Source organism: Danio rerio, chromosome 24, assembly GCF_052040795.2.
Source record: "Danio rerio strain M-AB ecotype USA chromosome 24, GRCz13ab, whole genome shotgun sequence".
NCBI lineage: Eukaryota > Metazoa > Chordata > Actinopteri > Cypriniformes > Danionidae > Danio > Danio rerio.
In genome coordinates this window covers 10945201-10967904 of record NC_141044.1, presented here as the reverse complement: position 1 = coordinate 10967904, position 22704 = coordinate 10945201, and the positions used below count along the sequence as shown (strand labels likewise).

The 22704-nt window shown below is 35.7% G+C and overlaps 1 protein-coding gene across 1 annotated transcript in view; it reads left to right on the top strand.

Annotated features, from left to right (window-relative positions):
- LOC147837963 (progressive ankylosis protein homolog) overlaps positions 1–22704 on the top strand; it is a 38738-nt gene that overhangs the window by 5395 nt on the left and 10639 nt on the right. Inside the window, exons 2-8 of the mRNA XM_087309312.1 lie at positions 6959–7175; positions 7263–7381; positions 11358–11441; positions 13818–13988; positions 14074–14208; positions 17598–17690; positions 18424–18516. Coding sequence (XP_087165438.1) covers positions 6959–7175; positions 7263–7381; positions 11358–11441; positions 13818–13988; positions 14074–14208; positions 17598–17690; positions 18424–18516 — 912 coding nt within the window. The remainder of the gene's footprint in view (positions 1–6958; positions 7176–7262; positions 7382–11357; positions 11442–13817; positions 13989–14073; positions 14209–17597; positions 17691–18423; positions 18517–22704) is intronic.

Here is a 22704-nt window from a genome sequence, read left to right as displayed (position 1 = left end):
AGTATCGAACCGATATCCTATCCGAGTATCAGAATGGTGTATGCATAATACTCTAATCAGCAAAATTTTCACTTAAATTATTATGTCTATATTCATTGAGAAATGGATAAGTGCGTGTGTTTGTGTGGGTGTGTGTTAGTGTTTTATCTCTTATTTATTTATTTTTTTTATTTATTTATTTTTTAATACATGGTTTAACCATTAATTACCTTTTAAACCACCCCTGAAGTATGTATAGAAAGACATGCCTTTGTTTGGACTCAAATGATATAAATAAATGTTTTTACTTATATTAAAACTAATATTTACCCATAATATTTTTTGTAAACAGTCTAAAAAATTTAAGGGTGGCATGGGCTTTTTTATGCTATCAGTGATGCCACAGATGTAATCAAGTTATTGTTCCAGTTTCTTTGTGTCAAAGCTCAACTCAAGTCTTAATTTTGCAGCTTGGGTATCTTGCGCTCTTCTGTTTGCGTATATAAAGATATGCAGGACTAATGGATTCATTTCTTTTCTCACTGATGTTTAACATACACCTTGTGTCCTGTAGTGTTGGACATTGACAATCTTATTAAGTGCGTGTCTGTGTGTTTAAGCTAGGAGCAAGGGTAAGGATTAGTTATGTAACTACAGTGTAAGTGTATTTATAGCAGACCCCTCATTGTCTCTCTGACTCTTGTTCTTCCTCTTCTGTAAAGCTGCACAAATATGGAGACAACGAAGAGAACTGGGGTCTAGGTTTATCATGTACTGCAAAAGTTTATTTACAGTTGCAAAAGATTTATGTTTATTGTTTTATTGATTCAATAATGATGACCATATATACTAGGGCTGCACGATATTGGAAAAAATTGACATTGCGATATTTTTTTTCCCTGCGATTATATATTGCGATATTATATATATATATATATATATATATATATATATATATATATATATATATATATATATATATATATATATATATATATATATATATATATATATATTATATACTTATTTAAATTTACCTGTACTTATTTACACATATACTTAATTCTCTGTTTTTTAGAATACAAGTAAATAGAGTTAGATCTTTTTTTTTTCTGTGTAATTGTTTAAGACTTGAAAGACCAAGTTGTGAAGTACTTGCAGTAGGGCTGGGCGATAATTCGATATCGATAATTATCACGATAAAACTTTTTCCGATAAAACGATAATGACAGTTCGATAATTACTCGATAATATTTACGCACTATGCGTAACATTGCGCAAGCATTTTGCAGCCTGCCCTTTTAGATGCCGCTCGCCGTACAAGTTTACAGCCATAGTTGTACTTAAAGGAGTAAGGAAAATAAGGTAAAAAAGGTCAGAGTCACATACATTGTTGACAAGAAACGTCACTAGACCTCAGTCTTGAGCTACTTAGTTTTTTGCTATCCGACACAAAACCGCAACGTGCACTGCAAACTGCAGACGACTCCTGTCATCAAAAGCAGGCAACACCACAAGCCTGTTTCAACACTTAAAACAAGACCACCCTTATGATGATGCTAAGAAATTACAGACCTAAACAAGTGCTGGTAAAGAAGGGCAACTACCCAGCAGAGTCTCATGTCATCATTTTCGAAAGCCGTGCCTTATGAGAAAAATCCCCCCGAAAAGACAGATGAAAGATATGACAGACAACACAATCTCAATTACATCTCAATGAACACTTGACGCTTGCTCTACAAGCTGCATTAAGGATATTTACACTACAACATTTACACTAATAAAAAATAATAAAGTAGCAAGTTCAAAGTATCAAACAAAAATTAGTTAAACTCGAGTAAGGGGACGATAGTGAAGCCAAACAAAAGAAAGAAATATAACAAAACATTTCTAATTCATGAATAACCCCTCTACTCTCTAAAAACTGATGAAAAGAAAAAAGTCCTTCAGGGCAGTGCGCCGCATTCTTCCCTATAAAATAACTATAAAGATGACTTTCACCTCTTATGATTTCTTTAACAATACATTTTCTACTTGTTTGCAAAATGGAAGTCGTACGACATCTTCCCTATCCACCTCACTCTGAGAAAAGTGTGAACTTGAGGAGATAGCTCAATATTGTCAGGAAAGAGCGAGCCAAAAAATAACATACAAATCAATCTAAATAAATATGAACAAAACTCACTAAATGTCTCAAAGTGGGCAAAAGTAATGTTCACACACAGTTTTCTGATCGCACACGAGTATATGCGCCAAACAAATAAATAAATAAGGGAAAGAAAACATCTAACCTGAAAGGCTGGTTTCTTTTTGCATACAATCACCTTTATGTTTTCCTTTTAAAGGTAAGGCTGTTGCATAAAATAATAAAGTTTTAATTTATAAGTGACTTTTCTTTGCTGCGTCCTTCTTGATGTTTCAATAACGCATAATATTCTTTATACCATATTAAAGGCACAGCAGACAGTAAAGGTTTTCAAGAGTTTTGTCAAGTTTAAAAGGTGTGTTTGTGTGAGACCGAGGTAAAGTGCGGTTCCTTCACAGCTGTGTTGATGCCGCGCGGCTTTTTTCTTTTTGTTATTTATGTTAGAGATAATACACAACATGAATACAACAGAAAGACATGAAACTTTACAAATTTCGTGTTCACTTTTGTAGGACTTTTGACTTTTTGTGTCATATCTTGATAAAGTTGCCTAAGCTTTATTGAAATAATTTAAAGAATTACAAATATCAGATATAATAAAATCGCATTAAATAAATAAACCAATATATAAAACTATTATAAAACCTGTATATAAAACTAACAAAAGCTATAACAATTTAGGCATATACAATACATAAATTAAACCGTATTAAACTTTCATTTTACAAAGGCCTATCTGAAAAAAAAAGATTATAGATATTTTCTAAAAACAATAAACACAGGAGAAGGTTTGAAATATTGATTATTCAGTATTTGGATACGATAATAATAATCAAATCATGCAAACAAAGCATTTTTTCTGTGCGTGAAAGCAGAAAGGCGACCTTTTTTTTTTGTAGGCTAGGCAATCTTTTTTCTTAAATACATGAAGAGCTTTATTAGTGGATATCTGCTGAGCGCAACGAAATATAGGCTCTATTTTATTACTTGCTCCTATGTGCTGAAATACTTAACATTTTCCTTAAATATCCTTAAATAAAGGGGAATCACATATTAAGTGTCATAGCCTATAGGGAAAAATGAGTGTTTTGGGTCTCTCCGGAGCATTTGGGCTGAAGGATTTGACGGTGTCTATCTAGATGAGGATGTTATAAAATGCATTGCATTTTTCTTTTAATTTTTCTGTCTTTATTAACAGAATTTATGTGGTTTTATATTATGGAGTGTGCGCTCACTGCGCTGGGTCCCGCCATTAGTGGCGAGACCACTTGATTTCGATGCCAACAGTCGGTGTGTGAGTTAATGAATATGATGAATGAGAACACACAGGCATGTGCATATAGACATAGAATGTAATGCTGAGCAGTAGCAGGTCATTAGTTTGTTTCGGTTGTCTTTATTCGAATGGTTTCGTGATGATGTGGTGTGCTTTATCTGCCTGATTCCCACTGAAGTGGGCGGGTTGTGTGACGTTTTGATTCGGGGAACGTTCTGGGGGCGGGGTTTGGGTGACGCGCTACGAGCTACTAGCCAGAAAGTGGAAACGTGACATTCTTTCGGCCTCGCTGTTCAACCTCCCGGGCGATTTGGCCCGGCCCGATTAAAGCCCTGGCTCGCACTGGCCCGATAGTGGAAATGGTTCAAGTCCTTAACAGGCCAGCCGATATTTCTGTGTGGAGTTTACATGTTCTTCCCATTCTCCCGTGGGTTTCCTCCGCATCCCCGGGTTCCTCCCACTATCCAAAGACATGCGACATAAGTGAATTGACTAATCTAATGTGGCACTATAGATGAACTCTAAAGGCTCATACACACCAGGACGCTTTTCAGTTGTGTTTATCATCAGCGTTTTTCGAGATTTTTTATCCAGATTTAAACCCAAGTGATTTTCAATGGCGTCGAGCAGAAGAGCATGCAAAATTACTCCTTTATATTAGATGGCGCTACACAATTTTAAGCTCTTGACATCCGCTTGTAACACAGAAGGAGGGGACAAAAAGTTGACATGCTTGTTATTAAAGTTATGGCGATTCGAACGCGCATGAATGGTTCAAGTAGCAGCTCTAGCGATGAAGAAATGTTTATTGTTCACCTAAACAATAAGCAGCTCCACATTCATTTCGCCTCCGGACATCTTCTTCAATTTGTGCTTGCACTGACAGTTTTGAGCTTGAGCGCCTCCAAGTGCTGTTTACTGTAACTTCAGCAGCTCCGTGCATGTGAACAAAAGTGCCAAGACTTTCAAAGACAAGACAAAAAAACGAGTGTGGCTTTTTTAAAAAAAATTTTATTACGTTTTATGCCTGCCGTTTTGTGCGTTTGTGTGCACGATCACATAGCCGCCCCCATATTTAGTCACGAGGCGTTAAACGTTGATGAAAAATGCAAGCAAAAATCATCCCGGTGTGAACAGGCCTTTAGGCAGCTATTTATCTCCCATAGTAATTCCTAACTCGTCATCGGCTACAAGCAGGGGAGTTCTTGAGACCTACCTGAGCTCAAACTTCCCTCTCGCCCTTCAAATGGGTGAGAGCCCTGGGCTCGAGGATCATCTGAGCTCAGGGCTCTCACCCGAGACAGCTTGCCAAACACACTTTATCAATCATCAGCTAAGCGTGAACTCTTGAAAATGAGCTTTTGTCCTATTAATGTAGATTTTTGTAAAATTGACCAATGTTAACTATTGGAGCCTTATTGAATGGTGTTAACATGCATTAGCCCTATTAACATTCACAGAAGTCAGTATTACTGAATTCACTGGATATTCGAAAGGATAGAGGAAGAAAGAAAAAAAAATAGCTTATGAAGTCCAGACAGTCATGGGATATTATGTAGGTAGTATGGGGTCACCTTAACAGAAAAAGATATATTAACTTGAATCTTAAGAAGAATTCTAGGCAATGCTTGATAGTACATGATTACACATACACAATATTTCAGATAACCTCAGGACAGTCTGCCCAAAATAGTTCAAGTTGTTCTTGGTCCTTAATAATGTCATATTTGTGGGCACACCGAGGTGCTTGACGCAAAACTAAACCTATCTTTGTTCAGTCTTGTCTTCAAAAATATTTTGAAAAAGTCAATTTAATTGGTGGTCAAATATATCTATGACCAGTATTAAGATTTAGCCTAATATTTCAATATTACTAATCTTTTCATATTTACTTGAATTGGGGATAAGAATAAATATGCCCTGGGAATGCTGATTCAGTTTGGCCAACCAAAACCATGTTTAGCTTTTTTCTTCTGCTTAAACCTTGTGTATTGTTCAAATTGACTACCTTTTTGTTATGTTCGGCGCTGTTTTGCCCTGTTGACCTCCATTATAATGACATTTTTTGATTGCAAAGCCATGACAGCAAGTAATTATGCATTCTTGATTATTGTTTTCCCTGCTGGGAAGAGGTCAAACTTTTAATTTTTACTTTTGATCACCAGTTGGCCCCATTAAATCTTTAGATAGGCCTGTGCAAACAAGTTTCAGGTTTTTATATGGAGTTTTATTGAGTAAAACGGCAAATATAGTGTCCATGCATAAATACACATACTACGTTCTGAAAGCTAAACTGCTTATTTTTCTGTTTTCTCAAACATGTCAAGGTAAATGCACCAAGGTCTTTCTTACACACTCACACATGCCAACACACACACACACACATACACTATACTTCAAATAGCCATATAGTTTTTATCCAGAAACTAAGCTGATTTTGCACAGCAACTGATGATCAACAGTTAAAATTTGAAATTTTACCTCTTTCCAACAGGAAAAATCAGCAACAATCAAGAATACATCATAATATGGTGTCATAGATTTGCAATCAAAAAATGTAATTATAATAAAAGTCAATGGGGCAAAAACAGCCATGAACATAAGGAAAGGGTAGTCAATTTGCCCAGAGTGTATTGGTAAAATTTCATATTTTCAATTTTCAAAAAGCATTTCAAAACATTTTACCAAAATATGTGTTAAAATAAGATTTTTCACCAAAATGCATTCTATTTGCTGAAACGTAGAGAAATTTTTGGCCAAAATAAGACTCAAAATCACCCCAGACTCTATGAAAACTTCCCCAACAGCACTTAAGGGTGCACATACAGTAACTTTTGGCTTTCTATAGTAATCGCAATGTTTTTATATGCATTTTTTTGGCCCAATCGATTATTACAGACTAAAACATGACTATAATTAATCATTTTCAGAACTAATAATCTGGAAAAAAATTGTGAATATTTCTTTGGTTCACCACCAATATGGTTGAATGATGAAGCAGCGTGATAACACTCCATACTTTGACTTTAGGGATCATCAGGAATTTTTGTACAAATTAACCAAGTATCTAAAATAACACTATTTGGGCAGCGTTGGGCAATACATTTTACAAGTAACATAGTTAAACAGTTGAGTTTTACCCAAAGCTTTTGCAAAGTTTCTTGATTATTGCACCAAAGTGAGAGTATAGTTCCTACCCATGTCAACTTAGAAAACAGCAACTTTTCATTTTTCATTAGTTTTAGTACACAATGTGACTACAGAACATTTTTAAACATTTTCTTTAAATAAAAAAAATGATACAGTAGATACTTTCTTTTTTTTTTTTAATTGAGTGAGATGCTAATGATCTAATATGATTCAGTGATTTATGCTATGCTAAGCTAAAGTGCTCCCACCAGACTCAAAGATTGGCCGAATGGATTATTAAAATTTTAAAACTCAACTCTTTAACTCTAGGAGATTTGTTAATTAAAAAAAAAATGTGTTACTTTAAACTAATAAAGTTGGTTTGTGTATATTTTACATTAAACAACTTCTCTTCTTGTTGTCTCCAGGCTCTAAACAGGGGTATTGCTTCTGTAAAAGAGGACAAGGTTGAAATGCTGGCAAGCTATGGTCTAGCATACTCGCTTATGAAATTCTTCACTGGACCCATGAGCGACTTCAAAAATGTGGGACTTGTGTTTGTCAACAGTAAGAAGGAGAGATCCAAGGCCATCCTCTGCATGGCTGTGGCTGGAGTCATTGCCATTATCTTACACGTCCTCATAGGTGTTTATCTTGTAAATCAGTTTCTCAAAGATATCTGCAAACGTTCCTCAATGTAAAACCTATTTTAAAACCATTATATTTCCTTAGCTTACACAGATCTGGGCTACTACATCATAAATAAGCTCCATCATGTGGATGATTCAGTTGGAAGCAAGACCAGAAAAGCTTTCCTGTACCTCGCACTGTTTCCATTATTAGATGCAATGGTAAGTATGAAAATTATATGTATAACCTTAAAGAGCCCCAATTATACATTATAAAGGGTCATATCTTGGTTGTAAGGGTCTCCAACAACAGTCTGATATGCATGTAAGGTCAAAAAACACTTTCATTGTCTTATAATATGTATTTATTATTAGCAAATTATCCCAGCGACTACCATATGAATCCTTGAGCGATTCATTTGTTCCCAAACCTCTCCTTCGCGCGAAGCTAATCTGCACTGATTGGACCGATGACCGCCTGTTGCGATGGGTCGACAGCGTTCAATACTACTTCAATACTGTTGATAAGATGCGCTGGGCATTTCACTCTCTCGCGCTGAAGCGAGAGAGTGAAATGCCCAGCGCATCTTATTAACAGTATTGAAGTAGTCACAGTGCAGCATGTGTGAGCATACCTGCCACCACTCCCGGGGTTCTCGTTTATTTCGAACCCATAATTTCAACCAGCCCCTCCCCTGGTTCTCACCATTTTGATACTGTCTGTGAAACCCCCCGGTCGCCATCACTGGTATAGGATCTGATCGCAGCAGCCGTGCTTCATAGTAGTTAACTGATCAACACCACAGTACCCGGTTCCCAACAGTGTTATTCAGACATCTCGCCACCGAACTTAACCCCCCACAGTCTCCCGGATTTTTTGTGTGTGCATGAGTGCATTAAAGCAGTGCAGTTAAACACCAGCATATTGCTTCATTCTTAACCATGACACACATTCAGTATACAGCAGCAAAGGCTGAACTATTCTGAACCTTGACCGCTGCACGTGTGTAAGAACAGCTGACGGTGGCCATAGCAATGACAAACAGCAGTAGATCATAAGCTCACAAATGCATTTAAGTCTGTAAACAAAGCAGCATGCATTGCGTTTTCAACGGGGCTTTAGACGCGAAATGAGAATATAAAAAGTTAACCAGATAAAAGCGGTTGCAAGTAACAAAACACAATTAAATACATAACTTGCAAGCTAGAGAAAACAAGGAGGCAACCGTTGACTTACACTTGTGAAATGGAAAAAGAAACTGATCCATAATCTATTTACTGATAAAATTCCTCTGCAGCTGTGTCAGTCTCATACATCAGTAGTCTTTTCTGATCCTTCCTTTAACAAACGTCCGACGAATCTCCTGTTGTAAGCGTGTAGATTGCTGAAGCACTTGTCAGAAAAATGACAGGAATAGCACAGGTTGGGCTATAATGCTGAGGTATTTTCGCAAAAACTGACAGACTAGGTCTGTGCAATAAGGACAAAATAATTAGATTGCGATTTTTATTTTTATTTATTTATTTTTTTTATTTATTTATTTTTTTTAAACAAATATTGCGATTTGCGATTTAATATGCGATTTTGACAACTGTTTTTGCTTTTTCAATCAAGCTACATACATCCATTGTAAATGTATTCAGTGCACAAAAAGTGCATAATTAAACATTTCACAATGAAATAACATGGTAAGTTTATTAAACAAAACTGTAGTACAATTGTCTTTAAAACAGACAACATAAAATAAATGTGGTGATAGACACTTGTTGCTCTTCACAAAGTCCCCATGATGCTAGTCAATATTTATCAATAGTTTTAAACACTGTCCACTTTCAGATTTTAGCCTTAGCTGGATATTTCACTTAGAGCTGTGTTACACACCACATGGATGGTAATTTTCCAAAACCCATAATAGGGGCTCTTTAATGTAGCAAATTGTTCCTTTTCCAATTTATTACACAGCGGCCACTTTATTAGGTACACTGCTCATCTGCTTTTTAATGCATATACCTAATCAGGAACGTAAGTTTTGGGCCGACAATCAGCCAAACTAATCCAACCTGGTTAAGATCAGAGGGCATTGCACAAAAGTAAAATGAGGGATTGATCTGGGATTTTGAGGCTATCCTGGCTGAATTTAGCATTGACTCAGTTGCATGAAAGCAGGCTAAATTAAGTTATTATGGAGATTTATTCTTTGCAGCTAGTATGCTCCAGAGCAGGCTAAGATTTATCCTAGTAGTTTATATGTTAGTTTCATTGTCAATGTTACTAGAAATTAATGTGTTTTACAGTCACTCCATGCTTTTGGGTATTTACATTTATTTTCCAACACATAGATTAAAAAGTATGTTTAATTTTTTCATGGGCTCCTAACCATATCATATCTGCCTTCATCACTATTTCTCCTCTCCACCAATCAGCAGGTGTGTGGTGTGTGGTGTGCGGTCTGGCGCAATATGGCTGCCATTGTGTCATCCAGGTGGATGCTGCACACTGGTGGTGGATGAGGAGATTCGCTCTAAAGTGTAAAGCGCTTTGAGTGCCCTGAAAAACGCTATATAAATGTAATGCCTCATTCACACTGGGCCGTAAGGAATTATCAACTCGATGCATTTAGGCATGTAGACTTGGTCTAGACCAGTGGTTCTCAAACTGTGGTACGTGTACCACTAGTGGTACGCAGGCTTCCTTCTAGTGGTACGCAGAGGAATGAAATATGTCATGTACATGCTACACACATTTCAAAATGTACCAAAAATGATGTATATGATATGACAAATATGACATAGCTTATATTTCTGAGGTAATCTGCCACGATTTTTGTAACTGTGCAGAGTTGTAGCTGCTTTACTGGGCTTACTTCGCTACTTCTTCACTTTTGTCAGCAACACCCCACTAAGCTCACTTTCGTCCGCAACACCCCTCCGCCATCCACCGCACCAACCTCCAACCACACCTCGCCCCCTGCTCTTCACTTTCATGCGCGACACCTCTCCATCCTCGCGTAACTTGCTGGATCCGTTACCCTAATCTGTTCTGGGACCTCGCAATTCAAAAATTAAGTACTGGTGTGGGGGATATTACCTTGCCACGCTTTGTGCCCATTAGTACCGATTGAGCATCGTTTTAACACCACAACCTACCCAAGTATTGTTGCTGACCATGTCCATCCCTTTATGACCATCTTCTGATGTCTACTTCCAGCAAGATTACACACCATGTCATAAATGTGAATCATCTCAAACCAGTTTCTTGAACATAACAATTAGTTCACTGTACTCAAATGCCCTCCGAAGTCACCGGAACACAATCCAGTAAAGCACCTTTTTAGTATGTGGTGGAACAGGAGATTCGCATCGTGGGTGTGCAGCTGACAAATCTGCAGCATGATGCTGTCATGTCAATATGGACAAAATCTCTGAGGAAATTTTCCAGTACTTTGTTGAATCTATGCCACAAAGGATTTAGGCAGTTCTGAAGGCAAAAGTGGGTCCTTCCCAGTACTAGTAAGGTGTACCTAATAAAGTGAGTGTAAGTTAGCATGTAAATTAGTAAATATTCAGTTAGCCAGAGGTCTGTGTGCAAAAATTGTTTAATGCTTTAAACTCTCTGTGAATATTTACTTTAATGGACCTTAAAAACAATTGTGTTGTATGGTTAAACTTAGCAACTAATACACAAGTGAGATGCGTTTTGAACACTAGTGCCTGTGTGTGTATGTTTAGTGCAATGTGACTTCATGTCAACACAAAAATGCAATGAAAATGTATTGAGCTAACAATGAGAGTTTGAGTGAAACATGGTAACCAAATGTCCATCCAACAGAGTTATCTTTGTTATTTAGGGGAATGAGAGATTTGTATATTCTTAATCATATCAGTATTGACCAAAATCTTTTTTTTTTCTGTGTATCTAGTTAAATCTGTCAGTTAAGAAGGCAGAAATGGTTTCCAACTCAGTCATTTTGTCCATTGGGAATTTCATGGTGGCTTGAACAATACATGATTCAGTATGATCTAAAACTGTAGGAGTGGAAGTACAGGAAGTGCAGTATTGGAAGTTTGTTTGGGATGATAAACTATTATTAGCACAGCTTTGCTTCCTGCTTGATGTTTAATGATAAACAATAATTTGTATGGAAAACTTGTTGCATGCATTTTTTAATTCTTGCTTTTTTTTGGTTTTGCTCTAAAGGCATGGATTCATGCTGGCATCCTCCTGAAACACAAGTATAGTCTTCTAGTAGGCTCTGCCTCCATATCTGATGTTGTTGCACAGGTAAATACTAACATGTTCACTGTCAATCATGTTTTACATTCCTTTTTTTCACAAATTAAATGAAAAGTGTTTTGCTAACCTTTCAAAATAACCGATTTAGGGATGATATTCAAAAGTAAGATACACGACTTTGTTTTCCCCTTGCTGATTTCTTATTTTTTGCATGCTTGTCTCATTTTAATCTGTCAGATCATCAAACTAATTTAAATATTAGTCCAAGATAACGCAAGTAAACGCATCATGCAGTTGAAATGAAGGTTTTATTATTAAGAGAAAACAAAATGCAAAACTACATAGCCCTAGGGGAAAATGTTGGGCCAATTTTAGTAGCAACAACTGCGGTCAAGCACTTTCAATAACTTGCCAGGAGTCTCCTAAGTTTGGTTAATACTCGACGCATCCGCTAGTTCGTTTGATGTTCACTTTGGTTGCATGCGAAATGATTTCGGCAGACGCAGCGCATAATTTTTTTTTTGATACTCGAGTGAACAGTTCCTGCAGCGCCATGTTTGATTTAAGTTGAATATGAATCACTTTGAAGAGATTTTGTCTGAAACGGGTAAGACTATGCAGACATCTTTATGATCTGTGGTCATAGAAATAACCAGATGATCAATAATTCTTGACTAGAAGTTGCAGCAGCCGTGGGAAAGGAGGAAAGTTTTTGTTAAAAACTTTGGAAAAACCTAATGGATGAGTTTGTTGAGGCCAAAAGAGGCCATGGCAAAAGTAGAGACCCAGTTACACAATTACAGAATATGTTTTCCACCAGTCATATGTTTTACAGTGATGTCTATATTACAATTTTGAATTTAAAACGATTTAATAGTTACAAAACTATAATTAAGATACAAATTATTTACTTGATAACTGGAAAGGAATATTTGAACCTATCAATCTACAGTATACTGATTCCCAGTTTTTCTAGGCTTTATTGGTGATATTGGTCAGGATCATTGGACCATTATAGCCTTTTTAGCTTAAGTAGAGGACAGAAACTAGCCAGACAGTAATGTGTAAATTGTGGAGCGGGCTAATTCTAAAAAATAAGTTTTTTTTTTTTTTTTGTAAGTGTGCTTTTTTGATGCGTTTTATTCTTTCCATAATAAAAATATATATTTGTAGACTAACTCATGTTCAGTTGTCATTTAATATTTCAATAAACTTTAATAGGTAGAACTGTTCGAGAAAAGAACAAAGGTAAGGTATGCATAAATTTTTTTTAAAAATCTTAAATGGTTATAAAAATCCATATCATTAAAATAATTTATAAAAATAATTAGTTAAAAAATACTGAATGATATTAATGATATGACGTAGTTCCAGAAACGTGCTACTTCTCTTTTTATCCGCTTGACTTTACGGTCAGTTTCTTTTGAGAATATCACAACAAATGCAGCAAGTATAACGCGCAGTCCGCAGAGGTGCACGATGCGGTGCAAGACGAAAGTATAAATCCAGCTTTACAGCGCTGAAGAATTTTGGCCCACTCTTCTTGATGTAGTTCAGCAATATAGGAGTTTTTGAGCTTGAATGGCTTTTTAAGGTCATGCCACATCTCAATTGGATGCAGGTCAGGACGTTGACTAGGCCACTATAAAGTCTTCATTTTGTTTTTTTGCCTTCAGAAGTGGATTTCCTTCATTTAAACACTGCCTGATGTGTTTTCTTCTTGGTTTTTGAGTAAAATATTGAAATTACTTTGATTATCTGAAACATTAAAGTGTGACAAACGTAAAAATAAGAAATCAGTACTGGGGCAAAGACTTTTTCACACCTCTGTTTAAATATAAAGTAAAACAAATTGCAAACAATGCAGTGAGGATTTTATCAACCATTAGAGTTATTACATGCTCTATTTTATCAGATGCACTGGTGTCTGATCACTGATTGATCAATGTTGACAACTTTTTTTAAAAATAATTTGGGAAAAAAGTACTTTATATAGTTTTTTTTGTAACATTACATACACAAATGACCTTATAGTCATGTTAGACACCCTTTAATATATTTGTGGTTATATAAAAGTATTAAATTATTTATATTTCTTAACAAAAAAAAGCATAAAAACAAGTGGAATATATTGTAAAAATATGCGATAACAAAAATGAGTCATCACAGCATATTTTAATATTTAAGCTACATATGGGCATTCTTCCTTTACTTGTAATAAACAGTACAGTATATGCAAATTTTGCTGTTCTAGCTGCTGACCCCTATTCTGAGTACTCCTTTTGCATTGCACATTTGCATACAGCAGGTACAGCATATCCCTTCTGTAACCTTTGAATGCAAGTAGTTTTGTGCAGGTTTGTGATGTGTGTAAACATGTACACAATTTCGCTCAATAATAATATTTGATATTGTCGCTCACAGATAGTATTTGTGGCGATCCTCCTCCAGAGTAACCTGGAATGTTTCGAGCCTCTTCTCATCCCCATTCTCGCTCTGTATATGGGAGCCCTTGTGCGATTTACTATTGTAGGACTTGGCTACTACTGCAATGTTCACGACATCACCCCTGAATCCACCAGCACTGATCAAGGGGTACGTCCATCAAACAGATTATGGCAGAAAAGTAATGATTCAAATAAAAATAATTCATATCAAGTGTACTTTTGGTCACTTCCAGGGTGATGCCACCATAAAGAAGATGCTTAGCTTCTGGTGGCCGCTTGCTCTGATTTTGGCTACTCAGCGCATCAGCAGACCCATCGTCAATCTGTTTGTGTCACGGGACCTGAAAGGCAGCTCTGCATCAACTGAAGTGAGTGCTATTGTTCACTTCATGTATTTTCTCTGATTGGTTGGCTGATTTGTTTGGAAGTCCTAAGAGGCCATGCTTTAAAATATTTGTTCTTTCTTGCTTTCTCTTGATTTCAACATAACAACTCGTTTTGGTGGAATCGCAACTTTTATTTTCTCACCTTGACATAAAGTAGTTATTCATCGTCTTAACACTCATTCTTGTAGTTGTTGTCGTAATAGTTGTCATCGTAGTAGTATGTGTAGTAGTTCTTCTTGTGATCTCGACAAAATTTTTTCACTTTATTCATCTATTATTATTTTTTTATTTGTATTATATGTATTTATTTTCTTCTTCGTTGTCTTCTAGCTTGTTTGCTACACTTTTTATACAGTTGAAGTCAGAATTATTAGCCCCCTTTTGATTTGATTTTTTTAAATATTTCCCAAATTGTTTTTAACAGAGCAAGGACATTTTCACAGTATGTCTGATGATATTTGTTCTTCTGGAGAAAGTCTTATTTGTTTTACTTCGGCTAGAATAAAAGCAGCTATTAATTTTTAAAAAATATTTTTGGGACAAAATTATTAGCCCCTTTAAGCTAATTTTTTTTTCGATAATCTACAGAACAAACCATCGCTATACAATAACTTGCCTAATTACCCTAACCTGCCTAGTTCACCTTATTAACCTAGTTAGGCCTTTAAACGTCACTTTAAGATGTATAGAAGTGTCTTGAAAAATATTAAGTAAAATATTATTTACTTATTATTTAGATAAAATAAATCCGTTATTAGAACTAAGTTTTTAAAACTATTATGCTTAGAAATGTGCTGAAATAATCTTCCCTCTATTAAACAGAAATTGGTGAAAAATAAATAAACTGGCGCTAATTATTCAGACGGGCTAATAATTCTGACTTTAACTGTATAACATGATACAGAAATGGCAATTGTAACTGTAGCATAATAGACCCATAATAGTTTCATATGTAAGGTAATGATCGTGGTTAACGGAGTATGATGAATAGGGAACGTGAGTCTTCTGCCTAGAGCAGCAGTTGAGTCTGCACTGGCCCTTTGAACCATGAGAGAAATAATTGCAGATGTGTAACGCATTGAATCATAATATCCTTGATTATATCAAATGAGCGTAAAGATGTGTGTTTATGATTATATACATTAAAAATCCCTCACGGTTTATACCATTAAGAGTAGGGGTGTTAAAATTAATTGTTTCTTCTGTGCACCGAGATGCAGACGCTGACAATTCGGTAATGGTTCAGTAATAATCATAACCGGTTATTATATACTGATGTCATTTATCTCAAATGCGCTGTGTAGCCATTGTTTACTATGAAGAGGGAGGCGAGCCCCGGTATTTACAACGCTCCAACTACTTTAAAACACAGAAGCTGTGCACAATTTCACTTGTGTGTGTGTTTGCTGGATAGTCTTTCACTGACACTTACAGCAGAAGCCCCTATTTCACTGCGATTGAGAGAATGAAATTAAACACCATTTCTCTCTCACTCTCACTGTGGTCCATTTGACCTGCTGGCATCTACTTGACCTCCTCTCCTCTCGGCTGTTACAGCGATTCTTCTGGATACAGACACGGGCGCGTGCCTGCAGAGTTTTCTCCACCCTGTCTGTCATGGATCAGCTGTGATCGTCGCTGCCGTTTATCAGTGTCACTCATCTGTGAAGAGCGCCAGCACGCAAGAGCCAATCGCAACCCTTTCTGTTAAGCGTGTGACCAATCAAAGGGGTGTAAAAACTTGTAGTCAAGGCTCAGAAAGGCTCCGTTCATATATCTGACTGTATTAAAGGACAAAATTGTATTACAAATAGTATAGAAATATAAATATACATTTTAATACAAGAATTGCTGCTGTGATAAAATAAACTGTGTACGGAAAGCATCGTCAATGCACCGCGATACCGAATTGAACAGAATCAATGGCATAATAACCGTAACCGAATCGTGAGACCAGTGTAGGTTCACACCTCTAATTTAGAGCATAGGTTCTGGCTATTGCAAAATAAGTTTGTTGCTTGTATGAATTCGATTATGAAGAAAGATAAAGACCATACTTTTGCCTTAAATCATTTTCATTCTCATTTTCTATTACTTTATAAAAGTTAGTAGTACCGGCAAAATCTAATGCAATATAATGTGTAGGGCTGGGCAATATTGCAAAAAAAATTATCACAATATTATGGTTTATATCATTTGATACCGATAACTATTGAATATTTTTCTTAACAATTTTTTTAGAATTATTAGGATTTTTTTTTTAACCATTTTTTTTAAATTTACTAGCATTACTGCGTTAAATAGTCTAAATAGTTTTAATAGTCAAAAACAAAAATATTTAAACTATCTGATCTCTTTTTAATAAAATAAACATAAGAGACTCATAAACTTGATGAATAAAATGTTACAAAGTGTGTGCAATGGTAAAGGTAGATCAACATCTGTAAGATGTCAATGATACAGTAAACCTCAAACTTTGTAAACACTACTAATTATGATAATCACATCTGAGCATTCAAGTAAAGGAACCTGCCATCATTATTCAAATACATACTGAACATTAAAAATTGTGAAGTTGAAAAATGTTTGCATTTATTTGATAGGATAGTAGGATAAAACAAAGAGGGTCCACAAACAGGGATATGATCATACGACTTCAAGACAGATGCCGTGTATATGTCAGCGCACTAACCACTGTGATAACTGTGTTTAAATTCTCTTATTACAGTTATGAAATGGTTTGATAACAATCAAGAAATGTTTATGGACCAGTGGCATCACAACATTCAAATGGTTTATATCTTATTTGATATACCATGGGTTATAAATGCTAAAGAAAACATCTATTTCTATCATGCAGGTACATGCAAGGCATTCAACACTGTATAGGGTTTACATTAATTTGTGAATGACCTACTTAAAATTATGTTTTAATTATACACTTCTAAAAACTGCTGGTAATTTAGTTTCCTCTCCATTGCTTCAATTAGATATTTATTTACATTATAATTTTATAATTCAGTGGATAATGAGTGGTCAGAAATAATTAAATTCAAAGAAACAAACAACCCAAAACGCCATCTGTGGCATTGCATTAGCACTACTACATCTGACTATACCATATAATGTAGCTCAACACACTTGCATGTTTGTTTTTCACATTCATCTGGAATGCATCCTGGATCATCTCGTGAATTGGTTTGAGCGATCATATTTAAATGTGTTTCGGGGCGTTTACATCTCTGCTCTTTTCACAATCAGATCAGAACAAATGTATAAAGTGAACAGGTGTAAACGGCTCTCTAGTGTACTATTATGTACCACAGTAAATAGTAAGAGTCTTTTCAAAGTGAATTGTGTTTGTTTGATAGGCAGTAGCAGTTCTCACAGCAACGTATCCAGTGGGTCACATGCCCTATGGGTGGTTGACAGAACTACGTGCAGTGTATCCAGCTTTCGATATGGTAAGTAATGGGTTTCTCCTAAAATTTACCCTAAATAAAAAAAGAAAAAATTTTTTACCACCACCACAACCAAAAGAAAAAACCTGTTTACTTCTTCAAAAAAAAATTGGATTTTTTTTTTTGCCTTAAGGTTCAGGAAATTTGTTTTGCTCAACACATGATGACTGGCATTCACTATAAAATGCCTCATCTTGCAGACCTGTAATTATGGACCATTTAAAGGCCTGCAACAGTCAGACTAAGATGTGCCTGATTCAACTTGTTTAGGTTTTGCCCTTTAGACCGATTACAGACATAACTAATATCAGATGTCTGTGTCTTAAGAGCCTTCAGGTTTTAATTGTGTGGTTGTGTTGGCATGTTTGAGTAAAGTATTGCTGAGAACTTGTTTTGTAACTTGAAAATGTGTTTTTGCCATCACTAGAACACAATGTTCTTCCTGTTGACCTGAAAGACAACACTTTGGTTTTAGCAAAGGTTTTGGTTTCGTGGTTTTAGATGTTTTGGATTGTTGTTGATTATTATTATTATTATTATTATTAATAATAATAATAATAATAGTAATAATAATAATAATAATAACAATTTAATTGTATTATATTGAATATTTCTTTTTTATTATATTGAATAATTCTTTCACATGATTATCTTTTTGTTTATTAAATTAACAATTGTTGTTTTTGAGAATAACTAACATTTGAGTAACTGTATTTCTTTCTTTTTTTTTAAACAGAATAACCCGACCAATAAGTTGACCAGTGGTGTGATGGTCACCAAATCACATATCAAGAAGTTCACCCTTTGCTGTTTTATTCTCTCTTTAGCGGTAAGATATTTTAATAAACACCACAACTTTTTTAAATACTTAAATTTAGAAAAAATGTATTTAATTGATCAGTTCGAGGCAGTTATGATGTTTGGTAAATATATATATATTTTTAGAAACACTTGGGGAAATAAACAGCGTTCCTTGTACATTAGTGGAAAATTTGCATATTAGAATAATTTTTGAGCATTCAGAAGTAATGGCTGCTGATTATCAGTTATGCTATTAAAGGAATAGTTAACATTTTAAAGCAGTGATTTCCAACCTTTTTTTGCCTGAGACCCCCTTTTCCCCTGGAAGACATTGTAAGCTCTATTACCACTCATTAGTTTTCAGTAAGGACGTCAAAAATGTTGTTTTCAAAAAAAGTGTATGTGTATTATTACTATATCTAGATCCGTTTATGCACATATAATAGCCTAATGTAAATTATAAAAGCAAAACATCAGTAGGCCAATACTGATTTAATATTGTATTGGCCTATTTTGTTATTCAATGACAAAATTATCAGTATACACTCTGGTGTTTAAGGGAAAGATATAATATAGGCTATTACAATTTAATACTTGCATGTTATTTGCTATGCTTTAATAATCAGTGTGAGGATTGCTACTGGCAGTGAGCAATAATTGGGTCTATAGCTGGAGAGATCTTTGTCAGAGCAAGACGCATTTCATCCTCAAGTCAAGCACAAAGCTGATCCCTCACATCATCCCTTCATCCTCTTCAAATAATTCCTTGACAAACTCTGTTGCATGTGGCAAAATCTAATTTTCTGCAATTGTATGCCCTCTCTTTGGTTTGGCGATTACCATTACACTTTTAATATTCATTTAATTGCATTTTACTGCTCGTTAATGCAAATTTCTAATCAGCCAATCATATGGCAGCAAGTCAATGCATTTAGGCATGTAGAGATGGTCAAGACAATCTGCTGCAGATCAAGCTGAGCATCAGAATGAGTAAAAAAGGGGATTTAAGTGACTTTGAACGTGGCATGGTTGTTGGTGCCAGACGGACTGGTCTGAGAATTTCAGAAACTCCAGATCTTCTGGGATTTTCACGCACAACCATCTCTAGGGTTTACAGAGAATGGTCTGAAAAAAGAAACTATCCAGTGCCTTGTTGATGCCAGAGGTCAGAGGAGAATGGCTAGACTGGTTCCAGCTAATAGAAAGGAAACAGCAACTCAAATTACCACCCGTTACAACCAAGATATGCAGAAGAGCATCTCTGAATGCACAACACGTCCAGCCTTGAGGCAGATGGGCTACAGCAGCAGAAGACCACACTGGGTGCCACTCCTGTGAGCTAAGAACAGGAAACTGAGGCTACAGTTTGCACAGGTTTACCATAGTTTGACGGTAGAAGAATGGTAAAACGTTGCCTGGTCTGATGAGTCTCGATTTCTGTTGCAACATTCAGATGGTAGGGTCAGAATTTGCCGTCAACAACATGAAAGCATGGATCTTCCTGCTTTGTATCAACAGTTAAGGCTGGAAGTGGTGGTGTAATGGTCTGGGGGATATTTTCTTGGCACATTTTGTGGCCCTTATTACTAATTAAGCATCATGCCAACGCCACAGCCTACATACCCGAGTAATGCTGCTGACCATGTCCATCCCTTTATGACCACAATGTACCCATCTTCCAGCAGGATAACATGCCATGTCATAAAGTGTGAATCATCTCAGACTGGATTCTTTAACATGACAATGAGCTCACCGTACTCGGAAAGCCTCCATAGTCACCAGATCTCAATCCAATAGAGCATCTTTGGGATGTGATGGAGTTTCGCATCATAAATGTGCAGCCAGCAAATCTGCAGCAACTGCGTGATGCTATCGTGTCAAATATGGACAGAAATCTCTGTGGAATAATTCCAGTACCTTGTTGAATCCGTGCCACAAAGGATTAAGGCAGTTCTGAAAGCAAAAAGGGGTCCTGGTACTAGTAAGGTGTACCTAATAAAGTGGATGGTGAGTGTATTTTTCATAATGTTGTGTTTAAATTTTTGGAAAGCATAAAGAATTAAGTTGGTCAGATAAATATATCCATTTCAAAACGCACACATATAAAACTAAATAAAGAAACGACCCAACTGAATTTTCTCCTGCTCCTGGAAAAACTTGCGTTTTTCACATGCCATACAAGTAATAAACCCCTTTTTCAACTGTTTACTTGTCATGCTCTTACCTCAGGGCCTGTACACAGAAACCAAAACAGCAGTAGGTGGAAACAGATGTTACAATAGCAGTGTTCATTTTGTCAATGACACAACGGGGCTAATATGTGTTACCTAAAGTTTGACACAAACCGAAACTTGACAGGTTGTCTGCACTAGTAATGTGACTGAAAATCAAGAATGTACACACTCTGATTCACCTATGTAATAAATGAACAGCGCATGATTGTTGCCGAAAAATTACAAGACTAAAAAGTAGCCAAAAAGATAAAAACTAATCAACATATATTTGTGTTATAATCCACTGCACTGTGTTGTCATTCATTAGATGAGCGTATAGAAGCCTTTGCATTTAGTTGCACTACTGTCCTATTAGTAGACTTGTAAGGTTTATATTTGTCAAGCTATTTTTGTCAAATGTAATAGTGTTGCACATGGAGAGAAAGTTATACTTTATCGTGTACAAGCAAAATTGACCAGTGACTATAAACGTGTATATGTTAAAAAATAAAAACAGCAGAATAAACCAAAGAGATTATTTGTCCATCTCAAAGTTTTGAACATTTTGTTTTTCATTACTTGACTTTAAGGTGTGTGTTGTGTAATTATGGATTAGATGTTCAGATCAAATTAAAATTAAAAGCGCATGTTTGTAGATCTCGCACACCCACTTTTTTTTTTTTTTTGTATAGCTCTACTGTAAAACCCGTGCCACTAGTGGAGAAAAACTCAAAACAGCCTGAAGATATTTGGCAGCTGTCTTACTTCTTGTTTCATAATAGTACAAATAACATATCAAAACACCTTACAGTGAACATCTGTCAGCAACCGAATGACAAACAGATTTTTTGCATAAGTTTTTATTTTTTTTAGTTTGCTTGTTTTGCTGTTTGAGAGCATACCTGTAAACATCGGGATGTACAAATACAGGACAGCAATTAGCTTAAAATAAGGTTTTAATTTTTATTAATTTTATTTTTTATTTATTTTTATTTTTTAAATTTTAGGTAAGTTAGGATGATCAATTTTGTTTCTGTTATGCTTAATAGGAGAAAAATGAGAGAGATATTTTTTTGAGAAATTGTTTTCTTGAAAGTCGAGTTACAAAACTAACAATAAGATTATTATGCCTCTAAAAAAGCTCAGATAATGGTGTCAGGGTTTTGTAAGTTTCTGATTGGCTAATTGACAACATTTGAGTTAATTAGTGGCACAACTGTAGAATTGTATTTAAGAAAAACCTCAAACACACTGCCTCCTTTTGTGACAACATGGAAAAATCAACAAGTCAGAATCAACAAAAAGGCCAGATTACAATTTGCTAAATTACACTGGGAAAAGAATATTTTTTGGAGACGTGTCCTGTGGTCTGATGGAACTAAGATTGAACTGTTTGTCCAAAATGACCAGTGTTACATTTGGAGGACAAAAGGGAAAGCTTACAAGCCTAGGAACACCATCCTAACTGTGAAATATTGGGGCGGCAGCATCATGTTGTGGGGCTGTTTTGCTGCAAGAGGGACTGGTCCACTTCACAGCATAGATGGCATCATGAAGAAAGAACATTATGTAGAAATACTGAAGCAACATCTCAAGACATCAGCCAGGAAATTAAACCTTGGCCACGAATGGGGCTTCCAAACAGATCATGACCCTAAGCATACTGCCAAATTAGTTAAAATGTGCTTTAAGGACAACAGAGAGAATGTTTTGGAGTGGCCATCATAAAGCCCTGATCTCAATCCTATAGAAAATGTGTGGTCAGAGTTGAAAAAGCTTGTGCGAGCAAGACAACCTACAAATCTGACTCAGTTACACCAATTCTGTCAGGAGGAATGGGCCAAAATTCCTTCAAACTATTGTGAGAAGCTTGTGAAAGGATACCCGAAACATTTGGTCAAAGTTATACAGTATAAAAGCAAAGATAAAAAATTACCAAGGAAATGTATGTAAAATTTTGACTGTCTAGAAATTAATAAAAAATTCTCAAAAAAAAAAAAAAA